The sequence below is a fragment of the Vombatus ursinus genome, unplaced genomic scaffold (genome assembly GCF_900497805.2).
Source record: "Vombatus ursinus unplaced genomic scaffold, bare-nosed wombat genome assembly UNPS02014816.1, whole genome shotgun sequence".
Taxonomy (NCBI): Eukaryota; Metazoa; Chordata; class Mammalia; order Diprotodontia; family Vombatidae; genus Vombatus; species Vombatus ursinus.
The window spans coordinates 3,796,732-3,819,114 of record NW_020954594.1 but is presented as its reverse complement, the minus strand read 5'-3'; the positions used below and the strand labels follow the sequence as shown (position 1 = coordinate 3,819,114).

The 22,383-nt window shown below is 40.6% G+C and overlaps 1 protein-coding gene across 1 annotated transcript in view; it reads left to right on the top strand.

Annotated features, from left to right (window-relative positions):
- GRIK4 (glutamate ionotropic receptor kainate type subunit 4) overlaps positions 1-22,383 on the top strand; it is a 436,546-nt gene that overhangs the window by 406,053 nt on the left and 8,110 nt on the right. Inside the window, exon 17 of the mRNA XM_027835648.1 lies at positions 9,531-9,659. Coding sequence (XP_027691449.1) covers positions 9,531-9,659 — 129 coding nt within the window. The remainder of the gene's footprint in view (positions 1-9,530; positions 9,660-22,383) is intronic.

Below are 22,383 nucleotides of genomic sequence, written 5' to 3'. Positions count from 1 at the left end.
ACTGTTCTAGGGTCTGAATCCAGACCACACCTTGGGAGGAGTTGTTATAGTAGCCTGTATATCAGATTCAGCCTAGAGCCTCATATCTGATAGTGGAGACTAGTCCCCTGTCCCTAGCATGTATAGGATGTGACAAAGTCATAGATGAATATTCAACTCCCCATTATAAGAAGCTAATTATAGACTTGATAGAGTCTCTAAACTCTTTATGTTCTCCTCCTGCTGTTTGCCTTTTGGCCAATTCTCTGCTTATTACCACCTCCACTAACTGTGGGTATGAGAAGAACAAAGAGGCAAAAACCTCAAAAGAATTAATTTTGCCATTTGTTAATATCCCTGATGAAAGATTTAGTAGACAGGGAGAAGGACACTTACTAAGTAATATGGCTTTCAAATTATTTGTGGATTTCATTAATCCTTGTTCTCCCTGTCAACATGTGTAATTGAGAATGGGCTGTATGGTTCAAATTGACTAGGATGGGATGGATTCACCCAGTTTGGCCAGGTGGAGTTCTGGAATTTATCCACTAGGATTGGGGGTGCAATTGAACCAGCAGGTGGTGGTAATGGCTGTGTAGAAGTGTGATCAAGATGTAGAGGCCAGGGTTTTGGTATTGCTGCTAAATACTTAGTTTGGAGCTTAGGAAGAGGGTGAAGGTACAGGTCAGGGTCAATGTTGGGGAAACTTGAGTCAAGGAAAGGCTATATAAAAGATAAACCAGAGATGAAATGCTATGGGAGCCAAGACTATTCACTGAAGCTGCCAAGTTGAACAGGTAGAGGAGAGGTCCCAGACTTGGTGACAGGAGGAAGAGACATAGGGGTGGTAAATGAGCTGGGGTGGAACTGGAGTCACAAAGAGGATGTTGTGGTAATACCTGGGCTAAGATCAGAAGCAGCAGCTTCTGGAACGTGAGCCTTCCCTCTCTGCCCTTGACAATAGGATCAATTAGAAAAATTTCTTCATGGTCCTAGAATTTCCTCCAAATTGGCCTGGGATGATAATGCAACATCCTCAGAATGAAGAGAGAATTCTACCAGGGCCAGAATTAACATGACCTTCCCAGAGACCTCAGGACTCCAGCTCTCATATTGATCTCCATGGGTGGGACCAAAGAACCAATAATGAAACACTGGCCATTTACTCCAACACTAATATAACAAACGGTAAAACGCGCCAACAACTCTCAGCTCTGAGATCTCAATGTTTTCCAGATTCCTGAACACTATCCAGCTATGTTCCTTCTGTAATGCCCACCTTCTAAGTTTGACTTGGCCAACCTGTTAGCTGTTCCAGTGGAGGGTAAACAGGGAAATAAATTTAGGCCCTTACTAGGTGTCCTGGTTAAGAGCTTCAGGGAACAAGCAAGAATAATGATATCAATGTTGAAAACAAGAGTTTGGTACAATTCTGCATTGACTTTATTCATGTTACACACCTTGTAATAATATATGTAATTAGTGGTTAGCCATAATTATGTGTACCCAGCCAGAGCTCAAAGAACTTTAGACCTCTCTGAATATTTATCCATTTCAAGCATGTTTCTAATTTTGTCAAATTAGGCAACTTCTTCAAGGATTAAAGGGAACAAGAAAATGAGCAAACATAATAATAATACAGGGCATATCTGAACTGTCAATGTCTGTGGCACGTTAGTTCTGTGAACTGTATATCTTAGTCAATTCGATAAGGTCTTACCATAGCTTCTAGCTATATTTCAATTTCACTGAAATATGTTAAAATGACAGGTCACACGCCATCTGAAAACATTTTATTGGCTGCCATTTTATTTCAATGTGGATGACTGAACCACAAATTTAATTTGAAATGCATACTTTATTATGTATGAATCTAATTGAGTCCTACAACAGCTGCAGTCAGACCAACTTGCAAAATCTTGATTTTTTTTTCATGACTAACCAAAAAGGGAGGATATTCATGGTAATTCAGCTCAGTTTAGTATAGTTGACTCACAATCTAGTGACCTTCATTCAAATCGTACCTCAGAGTCTTAGTAGCTCTTTGACTTTGGGCAAACTCTTGGAGCTTGGTTCTTCTTCTATTTGTACTCTGCAAGTCTTCCCCTAAAGGAATATCTGTAAAATGGTGATGAAAATACTTGTACAATCTATGCATGTCACAGAGGTTTTGTGAGGAAAAGCCCTATGTAAATGTGATTTGTTGTCATTCATTCAATTCAACAGACATTGGTTAAGTAGCTCCTATATATAAAATCCCATGTAATGCACTGGCACTATAAAAACCAAAATGAAATGGCCCTACCCTCAAGGAACTTCCATTCTGCTGGAAGCTACAAAATAAGTAAGTATGTCATATTTTAAGGAGGGAGAGAACACTCATATCTGAGAAAGATAAAGAAAAGCTTCACAAAGATAGTGGCACCAAGTATCACATAATATTTGTTAGGCAACTCTTCATTCAATCATTATCATTCATTCTTTTACTCCATATGCATTGTACTGTTGGTGCTCTATGGAGTCAATTAAATGTCCATGCCTCCTAGAGTTTAGATGCTGAAATCTTATATATTGACATAGTTGTGCTTATGGAAGAACATTGTTATCAATATCTCCATAAGTCTCCACTTTGAAACATCTGAAGACATCATGCCAAGGAAAATGGACACATCAATTATACTTTCTGTGTTTAGATAGCTTCTTTGTTTCAGGATTTGGTGCTTTGTCCCATGCTGGCCAACTGAACTTTCCAGGGTTTCATTTGACCTTATTTTTCTGATGAAGCCTCAATTCCTGAACTAAACGTAATTGACAGTACTCTGTTAAAGATTATATTGTGCTAAACAATTGTGTTGGTTATCAAGAGAGAGAGAAAATAGAGCAGGGTATGTGGGAGGAGGGCTCAAGCTGAATTCAGCTGAGCACTGTGAAGTTTGGGGGATGATGCCAAGTGATTGGGTTCCCTCTGCTGACAGACATGAAAAAGTTTTGGGGGGGGTTTTTTATCCTGCTCCAAGCTCTGCTTTCATCAGTCTGTTGCTATTCCATGTAAGTAACTGTAGGAGAAGAAGGAAGGAAAAAAGGAAGGAAGGAAGAAAAGGAAGGAAGGAAGGAAGAAAGGAAGGAAGGAAGGAAGGAAGGAAGGAAGGAAGGAAGGAAGGAAGGAAGGAAGGAAGGAAGGAAGGAAGGAAGGAAGGAAGGAAGGAGGGAGAAGAGAAGGTGGGGAGGGAAGGGAGAGGAGAGAAGGGAAAAAGCAAGCAAACAATTGCTAATCAGTATGAAAGGCTTTTCTTAAAACTGTCTGGCCATCAACTAGTTAGAGCAAAGGTCAAAATTAACACCAATTAGAAGAAAAGATAAAAACGAGGAGGAAAACTGTAACCACTATCATCTGTTCAAGCAAGCTATTAACAGCAAAAGAGAAAAAAAATGAAAAAAGGAAAATGCACTGATTCTGATGATTGCCATTTCCTATAAAAGTTTAACAGATATGAGCAGTCATCACAATACAACACAAGCCAAAAGAACCCCAAACCACTTTAGTCAGCAATCTCTTTTCCAGGAAGAAAGGCATGGCAGCCTAAAACAACAACTGTTTGGAATATAAACTGATTATAAAATATTATCAAGGAAAATAATAGAAGATTACCAACAGTGTCATTTCACAAAACAGTCAAAAGCAGTAAAGGAGCAAAGTAATCTGCTGAAAGTTTGGCATGAGAGTCAACTGAGTCACATCATTCCAAGAGCATTTGTAGATTAACCTGTGAAGAGAGCAACAGACAGATGAAAAATGAAGCACATCTGCCAGCATTTTTATATAACACTATGTTCATTATCAGTGAAAGTAGAGACATCTAATGCACTATATGAAGAAATGGCCCTAACAAAAATGAAGACAGGAAGAGCAACAGAGCCAGACCCATCACACATAGAAGAAAGCCATGCTGGCAGGGACACTCTTTTTAAAGCACTAAAGGATTGATGCTTAAGATACAATTTGATCCAGTTTTTTGCTTGTTTGCCTGTTTGTTTTTATATTAAGTACCTCCTATACACTGCGCTAGGTTCTGGGGATAAAAAGAAAGAAAGAAAAAGAACAAGGAATTCACGGTCTACTGAGAGAAAGCAACAGGTACACAGATAAGTAAATAGAGAGTATCTGGGGGTACTGAGTAGAGCAGTAATAACTGGAGAAATCAGAAAAGGCTTCAAGTAGGAATTAGTGAGGCAAAAGTGGGGAGGGAGAGCATTCCAGGTATGGTGTGTAAAGAAACAGAGGTAGGAGATCATATATAAGGGAAATAAGTACTTCGTTTTGGTTGAGATATAGATTTTGTGATGTGGGGCATATAGGTGGCACCTTGATAGAGCACCAGGCCTGAAGTCAGAAAGACCTGAGTTCAAATCCAGCCTCAGACACTTTGCAACTGTGTGGCCCTGGGCAAGTCACTTCACTCTGTTTGCCTCAGTTTCCTCATCTATAAAGTGAGCTGGAGAAGAATGGCCAAACACTCCAGTATCTTTGCCAAGAAAATCCCAAATGAGGTCACAAAGAGTTGGTCATGACTGAAATGACTGAACAACAACAAGATTTTGTGAGGAATAACATAAAATCAAAACATTGGATATGTATTGTGAATATCTTTAAATGCCAAACAGAGGAGTTTATATTTTATCCTGAAAGTAATAGGGAGCCACTGAAGCTTCTTTAGTAGGGTAATAACAAGATCAGAGCTGTATTTTATGAGCATCAGTTTGGCCTTTGAAATTTATCTGAAAGCAGAGAAGACTCTGGACAACGAGAAAAAGCAAAGACTGTTTTACAACCCAAAAAAGATATCCAGAAGACATCAATAACTACCAACCTCCACGCTTTACTTTCTCATTTCTACAAAATCTTTATGAGAATGAGTTACACATGTATCAAGGACATCCTTGGTGAAAATATAAGAGAACAGGAAGGCTTTCACAAATTTTTTTCTGTAGCAGAACACATATTCACAGTCATAATTAACTGAAAGGTATAGAGAATACAAGATCCTGCTGTGTTTATTATTTGTTGATTATAGGAAAGAATTTGACTCAGCAGAGCAAAACACAGTCTTAAAGGCTCCTCTCCAACAAGGTGTCTCTAATGCAAATGTTAAAATTGTCTAAGGTTCCTTAATGGGTACAGCCACACAGACAGCTTTGCTCTATGGTTCACTGATTACCAATAGAAAGCAATGGAAAAAACAAGGAGCCATATACTCACCAGTGGTGTTCACAACTCCTGTGGAGAAAGTCCTGCAGAGTCCAAATGGAAGAGGACGCTATAAATAGCAAAATCCTCTACTTACTCTAACCTGAGGGTGACGTTTTGCTGATTTCATCAAACCCAAAAATATTACAGATCTCTTCAACAAGATCTATGGATGTTTAAAAAAGATAAACTTAATGGTTCATACAGGGGGAAAAAATGGTGGGCAAAAAGTGCCTTTTGTCCAGACTATGATATGCAGTTGGATGGTCGGTGACATTTTTGAATGGAGGTTCTGGGAGGAGCCTTCCAATGAGAGGGAGTGTCCTCAGGGGCAGAGGGTATGTCTAAGAGGCCAAGCCAAATGTTGAGATTCCTTTATAAGTGATTTTAGTACATTCCTCAGTGCTCTCTCTTCCTTCTCACCCTCACCATCCAGTCCCTATGTTGTTGACTCATTTTTCTGTTGTATCCAACTCTTTGTGATCCCTTTTGGGGTTTTCTTGGCAAAGATACTGGAGTGTTTGGCTATTTCCTATTCCAGCTCATTTTACAGATGAGGAAACTGAGGAAAACAGGGTAAAGTGACTTGCCCAGGGTCACAAAACTAGTAAGTATCTGAGGCCAGATTTGAACTCAGGAAGATGAGCCTTTCTGACTCTAGGCCTGGTGCTCTAACCACTGCACACCTAGCTGCCTCATTTATATATACATATATATAGATATATAGATATATAGATACATAGATATGTAAAACTTGGACAGGCATTGCTGATGTGTTTGTAATTGAATAGGAAGAAGGTAAAGGTTAGATTGCATTTAGTAAATTATCAGGACATAAAACATTGCTTTAAAAAAACTACCAGGGCAGCTAGGTGGTGCAGTGGATAGAGCTCTGGCCTTGGAGTCAGGAGGACCTGAGTTCACCTCAGACACTTGACACTTACTAGCTGTGTGACCCTGGGCAAGTCACTTAACCCTGATTGCCTCACCAAAAAAAAAAAAAGCAAAAAAAAAAAAAAAACAACTACCAATACTATTTCAGAAATACTTTTTGGGGAGATAGGTGGCCTGTATTTTTCATCCGCATAGAGAACTCTTGTTATGGAAATTTCCTTTATCAAGTAGGTCAATAATTCATACCACCTACACACTTAACTTTCCTGGGCCTATCTTTCCTCATCTGTATAATAAGGGAGGTTGTCTAATCAGCGTTTCTTAAACTGTGGGTTGAAACTCCATATGGGGTCACAAAAATTTTGGCAACAGTAAAAGGTTTCTGAATACACAATGACCAAAAATTAATTAAAATTTAAACATATAATAAATCCAGGGTGTTTCTGGCAGTGCTTGCTCCTGTGGCTGAACACAAAGCATGCACACTTTGCACTGTGCATGCCCTCAGGCCACGCAACACCAACCAATGCTGCCATGATACTTGAACTCAAACCCATATCTTCCTGACTCCCAAGGCCAGTCCTCTATCCTCTAGGACATGTTGCCTCTCCAGTGAGGGATGACTATGAATCACAGCTTAGTCTCCAAAGAATCAAATGAGAATAGCGAAAGACATGGGGGATGGTCCTATGTAAGCAGGCTGTAGCATATTACCAATGATAGGTTGTCTATGGGAAGCACTCAGACAAAGTATGAGTATAAAAAATGGTAAGTAGTAAGTATAAAGGATAGACAAAAAGTGAACAGCCTAAAGCCTGCACTGGTATATAGATGTTAAAAGATCTGAGTAAGGCCTCCAGCACATAGGTAGCTTCTCTATGGAGGATTTTTGAAAGGATGGGGATATGAAGACTTGGATGAATTATGATTTACACTACTGGAGAAAGAGATGACAGATTGATGAAAGAGGAGAAAGAGAAGGAGGAGGAGAAGGTGAAAAAGGAGGAGGAGGAAGAGGAAGAAGAAAAAGAGGAGATGGAGAAGGAAGAGGAGGAGGATGAAGAGAAAGAAGAGGAGGAGGAGGAACAAGAAGAAGCAAAGGAAAGGAAAAAGAAGATGAAAAGGAGGAGAAAGAAGAATAGAAGAAGAAGCTGTTGAATAACTATGGTGACTGTGACTCAGCTCCTTCCACCTCTAAGACTATTATTGACTACTTCAGCTAAGACACTCCAAACTGTGTGAAATATTTGAGATACTGTAAGGTGAAAGAGGAATTTGACTTATTCCATGTAGCGTCATTCAGCAGAATTATGAATGACAGCTGAAAGACATAGGGAGGCAAATTTCAGCTCAATATAAGAAAGAAGCTGGAGAAGCCATCCAAAAATGGAACAGACGACTTTGTGAAATAGTGGTCTAGATACTACCACAAGTATCGAGAGGTCAGGTGACTACCTATTAAGGGTGTCGTAAAAGGGAGTGCTACATTCTGCAGACCATCAGCCTATGCAAACTCCTTTCAGCTTTAAGATTCAGTGATTCTGTTTGGAAGGAGGAGTTTGGAAAGCAAAACAACAGAATAGAGATGTAGGGCTCTGTAACTAGCTTGCTTTGTAAACTTGTATAAGTAATGCAGCTTTTGGTGATCTCAATTCTGTCATCTAGAAGATTTGTCTCCAGACTTTCTTTGATGGCACAGCCCTATAAGTAAAAAATTAAAATTTTCATTTATAAATAGCAGTAAATAAAAGTATATTTTTTTCTATTTTTAAACCATATAGAGTTTATATTTATAAACTATTTATAGTTTACACATACATGTAGAGTACAATACTATTGTACTCAATATTTTTGAGCATTATAAAATTTAAAACAAAATGTACATTTTAAAAAGATGAGATAAAATCAAAATAATACAGTTATCCCTTCCACATTGAGACTTTCCCCATCATGGTTTTGATATATTGCGGGTTAGCATAAAAAATCATATGGAAATTTGGGGAGAGTTTTGCAGAAGCCACAGACAACACGTAAAGACCAGCAAATGACACAGAGCCTATGACCAAATACTTAACCCAAATTTTATGATAAAGTACTGCAAACATCCCAAAAAGAAAAAGAAAAAAAATTCAGACTTCTTCTTTGGTAAGAAGAAAGGGCCAAAAGATTTTACACAGATTTTCCATATTGCGGGGCACACCTTGCCTCTAACCCCTGCGATATGGAAGGGATAACTATTTCCAGTGGCTCTATGGGGAGTCACTGAAATTTATTGAGTAGGGGAGTGACATATTTCAGAAAAAAATCACCTCAGAAGCTGTCTGGAGAATGGATTGGAGTGGGGTGAGACTTGAGGCAGGACCAATTAAGGGGCTATTGCAATGGTCCAGGGGAGAGGTGATGAGGGCCTGTACTAAGTTAGTGGCAGTGTAAGTAGAGAGATGGGGACAAATGTTAGAGATGCGGAGGTAGAAATAAGATTTTTAGCAACCGATTAAGTATGTGGAAGAAAGGAAAGTGAAGAGTCAACAATGACTCCAAAGTTGGAAACCTGAGTGAGTGGAAGGATTTCTCTTCATCCTCCTCCTCTTCCTTCTCCATCTCCTCTTTTTCTTCTTCCACAGTAAGAGTTTGAAAGAGGGGTGAACTTGAAGGGAAAGATAATTCAGTAAGGGGCCACGGTGAAAGTTTTGGTGAACAAAGATAGGTGGTATATGTTGGAGATGAGTCTCTTAATCTGCTATTGTGGGGAGGAAGGAATATAATCTATCTTCCCACTCTCTGATTGGTAGGTCACACACTCACCCTTAACGAGCCTGGACCCCCACTTTGGAATATAGGAAATAATCTGATCTAGAACCTAGGGAATGATAAACAGAATTAAGATGAAAAAAATGAATCACTCTAGCTTTACAACAGAATTATAAAATACTTTGCAAATATGAAGTGTTTGTGGATACACAGTTAAGATGAAGATTAAATGAAAATAAAGAGAACACAGTTCCTGTCATTCCAAGGAGATTAACACAGATTTCTTGGAGTGAAAAGATAGTAGGATTATAGATTTAGAGATGGAAGTTACCTTAAAAGCCATCAAGCCTAACCCTGCCCCATTTTACAGATAAGGAAACTGAGGCTGAGAAAAGTTAAGCAACTTATCCAGGGTGGCACAGTTATCAAGGATCTGAGCCAGGATGCTTCCTGCCTCTATGGACTGTGCCACTTAGCTGCCTCTAGGATAAAGGGAGGAATGTGGGTTTTGAGACGTTGCTATTCCTTATGTCTTTTCTCATCATCCGTCCTAAATCTCAAAGAGGAGTGAGACATTATGGATTTCTAAAAGGGAAAAAGAAAGGAGTTAAATCATAATGAACGCTCACGCTTTATGTCCTCCTGTTCCTACACTTTGTAGGGTCCGTATTCCGTGATGAGTTTGATCTGGCCATTCTCCAACTACAAGAAAACAACCGTCTGGAAATTTTGAAAAGAAAATGGTGGGAAGGGGGGAAGTGCCCCAAAGAAGAAGATCACAGAGCCAAAGGTAAGGATGTTCAGGACTCCTCTGAAGGGACTGTTTGATCTTTGTCTTTATAATCTCAGCACATTGCCTGGCACATAGTAAGCCCATAGTAGGTTGTTTGATTGGCTGATTGCCTTCTTTTTAGTTGTAGTCCTAATGGGATGACCAAGGAGGACTAGCACCTCTGGTGTGATGGCTTGCTCAGCCCTTTTCAGGGCTGCTCATCTGCCGTTAGTGTCCACTTGTCACCCAACTCTCACCTGTTGCTCCAAGAAGCTATAGCATACACAATGGCCACACCCTCGTAAAATTATCTCAGCAGACCAGATGGAGGATAACTGAGGGGCTTCAAATCTGTTGCTGAGTTAGGGGGATGTCTACCCCAAGCACGTGAAGAAGTATTCTGTGGAGTGCTTAGAAGTTGATCAAATATCAGACGCCAAGGTCATCCACTGCATCCTGGGCCATCACCAGTCACCCTGACTTTTGTTCTGCTACTGGATTATAATGACTCAGGAGGAAAGAGTGAGGCTGATGACTTTGTGCAGCTCTGCCTCACCTAAATCCAATTCACACCAAGTCAAGACATTATCCCATGATGTCATTGGTCCTCCTTGAAACGAAGGACAATCAACAGTCCTAATTCTGGATGCTATCCGTTTTTTTTATATTACGGTTCCAGATTATGACACCTGGAACAAACTGGGAAATGAAACATTTTCCTTCCTAATACTAGGGAGGGAGACTCACCATTATGATCAAGTTCCATCTGAAGACTCTACCTGAGGGAGAGAATAATAATAGCAATCCATATTTCTATAACTTTAAAATTTGCTAAACTCTTTCCTTACAACAGCCCTGTAATGTGCTGTTGTGCCCATTTTACAGAGGCAAGCATTATTTTGTTGTTGTTGTTGTTCATTCACTTCAGTCACGTCTGACCCTCCGTGACCCCATTTGGGGTTTTCTTGGCAGAGATACTGAAGTGGTTTGCCATTTCCTTCTCCAGCTCATTTTACAGGTGCGGAAACTGAGGCAAACAAAGTTAAGTGACTTGCCTAAGGCCACACAGCTAAGGAGTATTTGAGGCAGGATTTGAACTTAGGTCTTCCTGACTCTAGCCCCAGTGCTCTATCCACTGAACCACCAGATGCCTCCCACAAATATTATTACCCCATTTTATAGAAGAGGAAGCCGAGGTTCAAAGAGTCATGATCACAGAGGTTGGAGATAGGGCTCAAACCCAGCTCTTCTGTTTCCATGTGTACTGCTCTTTCCACTATACCCCAGTACTCCTCAATAAAAGAAAAAGCCACCAAAAAATGTCAGATATCAGAATGAATTCTAACTGACTCTCTGCAGTAGCCGTGGTGAACAGTACAAAAATGTGCCATCCTGCAAGAGACCTTTTTTAAACCATGACATTTTTTCCTGCTAGGAGTATACGTTAGTAGTAACATAAATACCATTGTGCTGTTCTTTGAGCCATGGTCAACACAAATTGCTACCCACAAAGTCACACTGAGAAAATGGACAAGTGATAGGTGTCTACAGCCAGCTCCTCCAAGCTTGTGAGAGCTGCTTGTTAAATTTTAGGCGTGAGCATTTATACCTCAGAAAATGGCAAATACTACAAATCAGGTTTTTTGTCAATTGTCTCTAGACTTAAAAAAGTGATGGAGAAAATGTTAATAATCCAAATTAAACTTAAAAGTTTGTCATGTGTTTTCAGAGGGCGCCTTGTTAAATATTTACCAGCACATCCTGGCAAGTGATCATACATTTCTAAGTTGTTAAGCATAGTTCAACAACAGCTTAATTCAGTTTGAACACAGTCTCTGTTAAAGAGCTTACCATGTACTCAGGGAGAAAGAGATGTGCAATACAAACTGAATGTGATAAATATGATGGGAAAATCTAAAGAGGTAGAAGAAATCGGAGGGGGTCAGCCAGTCATCATCCAAGTCGGGGAGAGCAGAGAAGGCTTCATGGAGGAGATAGGATATGAGTTAAGCCCTGATGGAAGGGAAGGATTTTGACAGATGGAAATAAGGGAAGAGTTTCTTCTGCATATGACAGATAGTAGGAGTAATGATACAGAGTCAGCTTAGAGCAAAGTGACAGCAAAGGTAAAGGTGTGATGAGTGGTCCACCTTGACTCAAAGGAGAATATTATAGCTTCAGAAAAATATTGCTTAGAAAGGTAGGTAGTTGCTCACTTGAAGGCTGGAGACTGTGGAGAGCAGCCCTCTGTACTTTTATGGAGAAATTCAGTAGGGGTGGGAAGAAAGACACAGAAATGGCAATTCCTTTCATTTGTACAGGAGAAACACAGGGGCCCACACAGCTCACTGGCTCCCCCACTAAACAGAAGACAGGATGTACCACCCCTGCTCCTGGGAGAACACAAGAATATTCAGTAGCTTCCTTCATATTGCCACTGCAATACTTTTGAGAGCCAATCTCAGAAGTGGATCAGAAGTCTTAGAGCCAGTGGTGATTTTGTCTGCCTTCTCTGGGGGAATTATTCTCAATTATTTATTCTGCCTCTGCAAAACAGAGGGTAAAGTAACACAAACTCCAACCCTGCTTTAGGTTGCTGGTATGTGCACATAATAAATTTTAGGCCTTTAATATTCTTTCGCTAGGCAGGATAATATGGGGTTTTCTTGAGTTTTTCCCATATTTTATGCCACTTTTCCCTTCGTTGTTTGATTAGTTGTTCCCCTCATCTGGGAATAAATGGCAAGATTTTAAAATTTTTTTCTGGGTAACCATTAATTCCCAAAGGATATTTATACCCAAAGTTAAAGATTTTTTTCATTACTAATCTTTCATATATTTTTTTTTAGTTTTCTGTTGAAATAGTTTTGTCATTGGTGTCATACCCTGAGATGGAATAAAAGAATTTTACTGCTTTCCACCATGCCCCAGAGTGCTGTATTGATAATGAGACAAATAAACAGGAAACCATAATATTTTATAACAGAATGAAAGGCAGCCAACACACATTTGGCCAACTGTATCATCTTTACTAGTACTCAGCGTGGGGAGCTCCCAGACCCAACTCCTCTTTAACTTAATAGAGAATTCTTGCAGAGTTTCCTGCAGTATTAAGAATTTATATGATTTTCCCAGGTTTACTCAGTTAATACAAGTTACAGGCAGGACTTGAACCCATATATTTCTAGCTCCAGGCCCCAAAACTTCTCTACAGAACTGTACTTCCTCTTCCATATTCTTACTAACTCACATTAACTCAATATCGCAACAGTCCAGTGCATTTTTTAATGGAATGCTGGATCTATGTGGTATAATGCATAAATCCTTTTGAAAAATGCAAATCCTAAGTAGAAACACCCCACCTCCAAATGCCAGAAAAGGTTTTCTGAAAGAACTTTGAAGAGATCTTTTAGAACCTTTTCTCAAGGAGTACTAGAAGATTCCAGCCTGACCATTTAATTCAATAAGCATTTATTAAATGTGTATATCGTATACCAGGTTCTGTGCTAGGTATTGGACAGGACTTCTTAAAAGGCAGTGAAGCACAGTGGGAAGAGCACTGAGCTAGGAGCCAGGAGCCAGGAAATTGGGTTCTGGCCTGATTCTGCTACTAACTAGCTTTGTGATGCTGAGCAGGTGAAAACCTTTCTGGGCATCTTTGTCTATAAAATAAGGGACTGGACTAGGAGACCTTTGATGACCCATCTGGCTCTAACATTCTGATCCTATGGGCAAACCAAAAAAAGGTGACTTCTCTCGCTGATGATTTTTCTTTTTGAAAATCATTTCATTCATAATACTCTTAATTGATGGTAATTGAATGAAATTACTTTTGACAAGAAAAAAAAAGAGATTATCTTTGATTGTATGATGAAGTTGGTATTTTTTCCATTCACTTCCAAAAAAGTAAAACGGAGCTTGTCACATCCTAGGATTTGGAAGATTAAACTTGGTTAACCTTCAAGGTGCAGAGCCATAAGGATTTACTGAGCAGCTGCTCCATGCCCCTTCTAGTGCTAGGTACTGCAGGGGAGAAAAGAGGAGCACAAGAACTTTGCCGTCTGTTTTTATGGATAAGGCCAACATATGTGAAGAGATTAGCAAATAATTCAAAACAACATGCAATTAAGTGCTAGATGGTAAGAAACCTACCATAAAGGTTCTGGAAATTCAGAGAATGCGCAGATCAGCGAGGATCAGCGTGGATAAAATCTTGTTGTAGGGTGCACTTACCATGCTCTGTGATGGCAAGACTTTTTTTCCCCAAATATTATCTCCTCTGATCCTCACAATAACCCTATGATATAGGTGCTATTATTAGCCCCATTTTATAGTTGAGAGAAACCGAGATAGTGAGTAGTTAAGAGACTTGCCTAAGGTTGCACAGTTAGTAAGTGACTAAGGCCTTTTTGACCTAGGGTCTTACTGTCTTTAGACCCACTGTTTCATCCACTGTGCCACCAGTTGCGTCGAGCGATCATTATCTGGGACTGGGCCATACAGATGATGGACTGGTTGTAGGAGAGGGGTTAGGAGGAAAGAAGAAGGGGTAGAAGGAGAAGGGTATTTTGACTTTGCAAGGTTTCAGTCTAGAAGACCTGAGGTCTAGACAGAAATTAGGTTGTTTCTATAGTGATACGAAGACGTCTGGAGTTACTAGGGATAGAATTGGGGGTAGGGGGTGTTAACAAGTGTGACTGAATAAAAGTCAACAGTGGAAAAAATACTCATTAAGAGCATGTGCAAAGACCTGTGTTAGTTACTGAGGAGTATACAAATATAACAATAGAGTTCTTATCCTTAAAGAGCTTATAAGCTCATAGAAGAGATGATACTTATCTAAAGAATTATAATATAAATAAAATATGATACATAAGAGAGGTTTAAAAAAGTACTATGAGAACTACAAACAGAAAAGAAGTAAAATTTGAGCTGGATTGGTAAGCTTTTAAAAGGTAAATATGTGATAAATAAAATAAAGGTAAATAAACTCTTCAGGTTTAGAGAATGGGGTGAGTAAAGACATGGAGATGAGACAGTTTGGGACATATTCATGGAACAGCAGGATGTCCAATTTGACTAGACCATGCAGGGGAGTAGTATGAAATGAGGCTGAAGGTTGCATTGGTGTCAGATTGTGGAGGACCTTCAGCCTCCTGGCTTCCCTGGCTTCCTTCATGTCCCAGCTAACACCCCACCTTTTACAGGAAGCCCCCTTAATTCTAGTGCCTTCTCTCTGTTCATTATTTTCAGTTTGTCTTGTGTGTAGTTTGTTTGTATGTGATTGTTTGCATGTTGCCCCCACCATGAGCTCCTTGAGTGCAGGGACTGTCTTTTCTTTTGTATCCCTAATGCTTAGCACGGTGTCTAATACATGGCAGGTGATTAATAAATGTATATTGACTAAGGACACGTAAAGGATAATAGGGTAATAGAATTTAGGAATGGAATTTCCCATCACCCAAGTTCAGTGGATTTGGTAATGGTAGAAATAGAAAGGAAGAGTCAGATAGACAAGAGGTTGCAGATTTGGAATCAACACAACTTAGCAATTGATCGGATACATTAGAGAGGCAAAAGGAGGAGTTCTGAGCCACAGTCATTGGGAAAATGGAGGGAGAAATAGCAATGAGGAAGTTAGTCTTTGGAGTAAAGATAATCGTTTCAGTTATAAGCGTATTGACTTCGAGACCCTGGCAGCACTTCCAAGTGGACGTGTCCAAGGTAATTGGGGCTGATCTGGATCTAAACAGAGAGTTGGAGGATGTAAAGTTGTGTACGTCATCCACAGAATGGGAACAGCTGGATCCATAATGGTGGGTGAGATCTCTGAAGGGGAAAGTGTAGACCTGCAACTGCAAATCCAGCCACCATGTTTGCCACTGTCAAGCAAAAGTGAGTAACACTCAAGGTAGTGACCTCCCTGCCTGTGCTCATAATCACCTTAGTTTGCACCTAGAAATCTTCACACATTGTAATAATGTGGTTTTGTACTCAGAAAAGATTGTCACAATATTGCAGAGGCTAATATTAGGGCAAGGAAACCACAGAAAAGGAGAAAGAGGAAAAGTGATGATCCTAGGGACATAATTTTTAGAATAGATATGCTGGTATCCTGGCAGCAAAGTATTCTCAAAAGAGTAAAAACAGCTGGGGAACCTTTTGTTCCGTGGCCATGTTTTGTCACAACAGGAAATGGGCTGGACTGTTAGTGAAGGACCTGAAATCTAATGACAGGCACTTAGTAGTAGGAAATTGGAAGTCAGTGAAAGATTTTAAACAAGGAAAAGACATGCTAAAAAGCCATTTTTTAGGGAAATTAGTCTGGCACCAGTATGTAGGGCACATTAGAGGATGAAATGCTAGAAGCAGAGAAATCACCACATAAAGTCTCTGGGCAACAATAATAGGGGAGAGAAGAAAAGTCTTCCTTTTACTCTGTGCTTTTGGAACTCATATTCTCTGGCATGTAGGAGGTAACTAGGCAGGTTACGAGGAAGAGTAAATAGTAGAAGTTACCCTGTCTGCATCCCAAATATTTCAAGAGACATTGGGATTCTACCAAATAGCCATTATTAACTTGTTTCTATCAAGTCATCCTTTGGAACAAGAGAGCTGTATTAATAAGCCATAAAGCCCGAGAAGGGAGTGCAAAGCTGTCTGGGCAATGCTATGTAAAACATCATAAAAGCCAGAGCATTAGGCTGCCATCCCACAGCCCAAGAAGCAAATGCCAGTTTTCATGCAGTGGTTCCATCTTTCCAATGGCTCAAGCCCAAGCAAACATTACTCAGAGAGGTTAAAAGGCTGCTTGGCTGGGCAAACTCCACGTGACTTCTCCAAACCAAGAGAAGGTAGCCAGACTGGAACTACTGCTATCTTCATCGCTTGGTTTCTCTGGCAAATTAACTGTCCCAACTTAACTCAGCCATTCATTCCCTACATCTTTCCTTTTCCCAGCCTGCCCGTTGCAGCAGACTAGCCAGGCAAGCCCAACCCCATAAGGTCTCTGCCTGGAGAGGAAGGGGAGGGTTAGCTTTTGATTTGGGGTTTTTTGAGGGGTTTTTTTTTATTTTTATCTTTTAGTGTCTCAGAGTTAACTCATTAACTCTCACAGCAGTTGTCTCAGTTTGGCTTCCAGTGCTAGCTTTTGGTTGATCTTTATTTTTACAACTTGAATCTGTTGACTTTCACATGTCCTGATAGTGAGAGGAAGCTGGAATAGGACGGAAGCGATGGAAGGAGATCTCCTTCCTGCAGTCTCTGAAACCCACAGCCAGCACAAACACATTAGCATCAACCAAGGATGTACCAGTCAATACATAATCCCTGATTCTATCTTTCTCCTTAGTTCTTATCCAATTAGTAGTGTTAGAAATTGTGAAGAAGATGATATGGTCCCATTTTTAATCTAATCCAATTTCACAGCCTCAACTCTTTGCAGCTTAATCTAAGCTAAACTGGGATGGAGGGAGGGGAATACATAAATACACTGGGGGGCCTTAGGGAGCATTGGTCCGCTTGAAGATGCTCAGGCTCCAACCAGAATGCTTTCCTCCCTGACTGCCTCCCCCATCCCAAATTAGGTAGGAAGTGGCCAAGAACACACTAAGCAGCATTCTGAGGTTCCAGGATGTTTTGTTACTGCTTTGACATTTCCACAGAAGCAAAGAACACTTTGCTACTTCAGACTGCTGCCTGGCACCTTTTTTCTGTGTTGTCTGCCATTGGAGAGGAAAGAGTGAGAAAGCTTTATCCAGCATTCTCTAACACCCCAGTGTCCTATGTCACTGGCTGCCTGAGCCGTCAGTCAACATCAGACCAGTTAGGCCAACATGACAAGCAATTACAGTTGTCACTAACTGACGAGGCTAATACTGCTTGACAGGTCGGCTGTTATTGCCTCTCCTTCCCCCAATAATTATTTCTGGGGCTGCATTAGTTTGAGATTCTTGAATATAATTCTGAGATGGATATTCCAGCTTGGGGTGGGGGTGAGGGTAGAGGTGAGTGAGACTTGCAAATCTTTTGACCAAGCCTTGTTTGGGTAAAAAGTAGTTCTCTTAATGCTTTTCTTTAGCCGTCCTCTTCCTTCTTTTTTCTGGTAGCCCAGTGACCTTCTCCCTTCAAAAGCAGCCAAGTAAAGAAATGACAGATCTCATGGAAGACTAGGAGATTACAAAAGGGAACAGGCTTCTGTCCAAGCTGTTGCTTTTTTTTTCTTGCCTTTTTCTTTCAAAAGCATTTATTTTATTTTTTTTTCTCAACTCCTATAAAAAGAAATGTCACCAGTCACTCAGTGGCAGATCCCAACATCCTCCTGATCCAAGAGGATTCCATTATAGAAGACTTCATAGCACAATTTCTAGACAAAAAGGTTGCTGGTGAATTCCAGGGGAATTAAATTCCTTTATCTTGATAAACACAAGCACAGGATCAAGCTTCAAAGGAGCATAAATACACCACCAAGCTGTTAAATGCAGAATCTCTTTTCAAGGATAGGAAGGAGGCAGCACCTTTTTACTCACCAAAAATCCTTAGAGACCAAAACATTGACTGGGGAAAGTTTGAATGATCCCTGAGACATCTGGGGAGGAGAGTGGGTGTGGTGTGCAAAGAGAGAAGAGAAATCTAGAAATCTCTGTCTCTGTGTGTATCTCTGTCTCTCTCTGTCTCTCTCTCTCTGTCTCTCTCTCTGTCTCTCTCTCTCTCTCTCTCTCGGTGTCTCTCTCTGTCTCTGTGTGTCTCTCTTTCTCTCTGTGTCTCTCTATCTCTCTTTGTCTCTCTCTGTCTCTCTGTCTCTCTCGCTGTGTCTCTGTGTGTCTCTCTGTCTCTGTCTCTCTGTCTCTGTCTCTCTATCTCCCTGTCTGTCTCTGTCTGTCCCTCTGTCTCTCTTTCCCTCTGTGTGTATGTGTCTCTCTCTATCTCTCTGTCTGTTTCTCTGTCTCTCTGTGTCTCTCTTTCTCTCTATATCTCTTTGTCTCTGTCTCTGTCTTTCTGTCTCTCTCTCTGTGTCTCTGTTTCTGTCTGTCTGTCTCCCTCTGTCTCTCTCCCTCTGTCTCTCTTTGTCTGTGTCTTTCTCTGTCTCTGTCTATCTCCCTGTCTCTCTCTGCCTGACTCTCTATCTCTTTCTGTCTGTCTCTGTTTCTGTGTGTGTGTATATGTCTCTCTCTATCTCTCTGTCTCTCTCTGTCTCTCTCCTTCTTTTTCCTTCCTCTCCAAGTCTAGCCTAGCTTCCCTAGTTCTATAGTTTCCCCATTCACATAACAAGCCTGGAAATGTGAATAGGGAATTTAGATAGTACCTTGTAGGGATGTTTGGAGAGGAAGCCTGTCTCCTAATAACATCTGATTTACTGCTGAGTGACAAAGAAACTCCAGAGGCGCTGCCAAGAACAAGATAGAGAACAGAGGAGAGTAGTAGCCCAGTAAGTTTAAAACAAAAGAGGTCAGCAATTTATAAAGACTGTGGCACAACTTTGAATCTAGAAGTTGGCTAAGATTGTCAATAAATCATTGACTCAAACACTTTGATGGAATGTTCCGAAGGAAAGAAAAAAAAAATTTATATGTGTCTAGGCTGACTAATAGCTATAAATAGGCACCTCATCCATAATTGGCCTGGGTGGTGGTGTTACTTCCAATCAATTCAATCAACAGGGAACCAATATGAGTCAACAGGCAGTGAAGGTAAATATCATTTCTCAGGGAGCAGACAACACGGACTCATGCTCCTGTCTTTGAATTGCATCACAGCCACCCCTTTTCGTTCTTCCACCTGATATCAGTATCACAATCATAGAAATATAAGGGTGGATTGGCCCCTCTTTTAAACCAAATCTTTCTAACTTGAGGCAGGAATATGAAGGTACAGTGACCCCTAGGGGGATTCAAAGGGACTACTAACATGCAGTAAAATTGTCCTCAGGGCCCAAGGAAAGGTAGGCTACTGGAAGAGGCCGGACTGAATCTGGAAGCCGAGCTAAGCTGCATTCCTAAGCTCCAGGTGGCTCGATGGTGAGGCAGCAAATCAGAAAACTGGTGAGCTGGATTCGAGCAGCCTGGCTCTTCAGCAGCATCTGTCACTAAGTCCACAGAGGAGAGAAAGCCCTTTGCAAATCAATTCTTGGTTGCTTATTTCTTGGAGTTTTCAACAGCCCAACTTTGAACTCACAAGTCTGGAAACGGGCTGATATTCTGCAAGCCTTGGCATAAGTCAATGACTTCTCTCTCTCTTTCTCTTTCTCCCCACTCCCTCCCTCCTGTCTCTATCTCTGTTTCTGTCTCTCTCTCCCCTCTCCCCCCTCTCTTTCTCTTTCTATCTCTATTTGTCTATCTCTTTCCATCTTTCTCTGTCACTCTCTTTTCCTATCTCTTTCTCTATCTCTAACCCTCTTTCTCCCCTTCTCTTTTTATCTGTCTCTGTCTCTCTATCTTTGCCTCTTTCTCTGTCTCTCTCCCTTTTTCTTTCTGTCTCTGCCTCTATCCCTCTTTCTGTCTTTGTCTCTTTCTGTTTCTCCCTCTGTCTCTGTCTCTGTCTCTCTCTCCCTCCCTCCCTCCCTCCTGTCTCTGTCTGTCTCTGTTTCTCTCTGTCTCTGTCTCTCTCTCTCTTCCTCTCTCTCTCTCCTCCCTCTTTCTTTTTCTATCTCTCTGTCTCTGTTTTTCTTTCATTCTCTTTTTCTATCTCTTCCTCTGTCTCTATCTCTATCCCTCTCTCTCCCCTTCTCTTTTTATCAGCCTCTGTCTCTATCTCTGCCTCTCTCTATCTCTCCCTCTATCTTTCTCTGTCTCTTCTGCCTCACTCTGTCTCTCTCCCTCTCTGTCCTTCTGTCTTTGTCTCTTTCTGTCTCTGTCTCTCTCTCTGCCTCTGTCTCTCTGTCTCTTTCTCTGTCTCTTTCTCCATCTCTCTCTCTCTGTCTCTCTCTCTGTCTCTCTGTCTCTCCCACTTTCTCTGCCTCTGTCTCCATCTCTCTCTGTTTCTGTCTCTCTCTCTGTCTCTGTCTCTCTCTGTCTCCCTGTCTCTGTCTGTGTCTCCCTGTCTCTGTCTGTCTGTCTGTCTCTCTCTCTCTCTCTCTCTCCTCATGACTCAGTATTATTCCTTGCCATGAGGAATTGCAGCATATCACAAGAGGAGGTGAGTTTGGAGACTTGGGCAAGCAATCTGACTTGTTCAGTACAGTATGTGGCACACCTAGGGAAACTCTGGCAGCATTTTCTGAAACACACTCTTTGAGAATCATTGTCAATATTTATGAATCTATCTATAAACAAGCACTTATTAAATGCTTACTGTGTGCCACGCATTATTGAAGGAATTCTTATGTGTGTGTGTGTGTGTGTGTGTGTGTGTGTGTGTTTTGTGGATCCCTTTGCCTGTCTAGTCTGGTGCCGCTAGGTGGCATAGTGTATAATATGCTGGGGTAAGAGGCAAGAAGTCCTGAGTTTGAATCCAGCCACAGACATTTTCTAGCTGTGTGACCTTGGGCAAGTCACTTAACCTCTGACTTAGTTTCCTCAACTGTGAATTGGGAGTAATAATAGCACCTACCTCAAAAGGTTGTTGTGAAAATCAAATAAATGAAAAAATATTATCTCAAATAAGATAATATTTGTAAAGTGCTTAACACAGTGCCTGGACCATAGTACTTGCTTAATAACTGGTTGTTTCTCCTCTTCTTAGGATGATGTTTTTAATTACATAAAATAAAATACAGAAGACTACAAAGAAAACCAATTAATGGTGAAATAGAGTTATATTTTATATATGCCATATATGCCATATTTCAACATAATTGGTTTCTTTTGCAATCTTCTGTACTTTATTTTATGCAAATCAATTTTTTTATTTTATAATATGTAGATATAAATCAGTCAATCCTCAACTTTCACAGAGGTAGCATTCCTAGAAAACTTAACAAAAGTCAAGAACATGAATGCTGATATATTGAACCTACAAGAAATAAGGGGTTAGGATCCCACTACCACCAAAAATTGTAATCTTTCACTGGAGATTCCTGAAAATACACTTTTCGGTCTACAAACCAAGTTCCCAGACCCCAACCTAAGAACCTATGCATGATGAGGACCTACTATGTGCCAGGTGCTGCACTAAGTGCTAGAAAAACAAGTATTTTATTAAAGAAAAAAAAAGAATGAAACACTCCCCACTAAGAAGTAGCTTATATTCCAGTTGGGGGTGGGGCAACAACACTTAAAGCAGCATAAATACAAAATGGCTACATACAAATATAAGCAATTATTAAAATACAAGATAGTCTGGAAGGGAGAGTACAAGCAGTTGGGATATCTAGAAAGATTTCATTTAAAAAAATTTAAACATCCTAATAAAGGAGACAATATGTACATCCTCATAGCAAAGTAAATACTGAACAGATGTAAGGTAACCTTAGAGGGGAAGGCTTTAGGGGCTGAGGGCTGGGGGGGAGGGGGTGACTAGGAATCATCTAGGGTAGAAGGTGGCATTTGAGCTGTCGGAAGGAAGCTAGGGCAGAACTCTAGAGTTCTTTTGACTAAAGAATACTGACATTACTTTTCATGTATGCTAGTGAGCTTGAAAAGACTGATGCATTATCAAAAAAAGTTTTGTTGTTTTTTTTCTCTAACCTTTTATGTGAATATGAATACCACCCTTGATTCCTAGTGACTGCTTGCTTACAAAGCAGCCTGTTGATTTGACACCCCCCCCCCCCCCCCCCCCCCCCCCCCCCCCCCCCCCCCCCCCC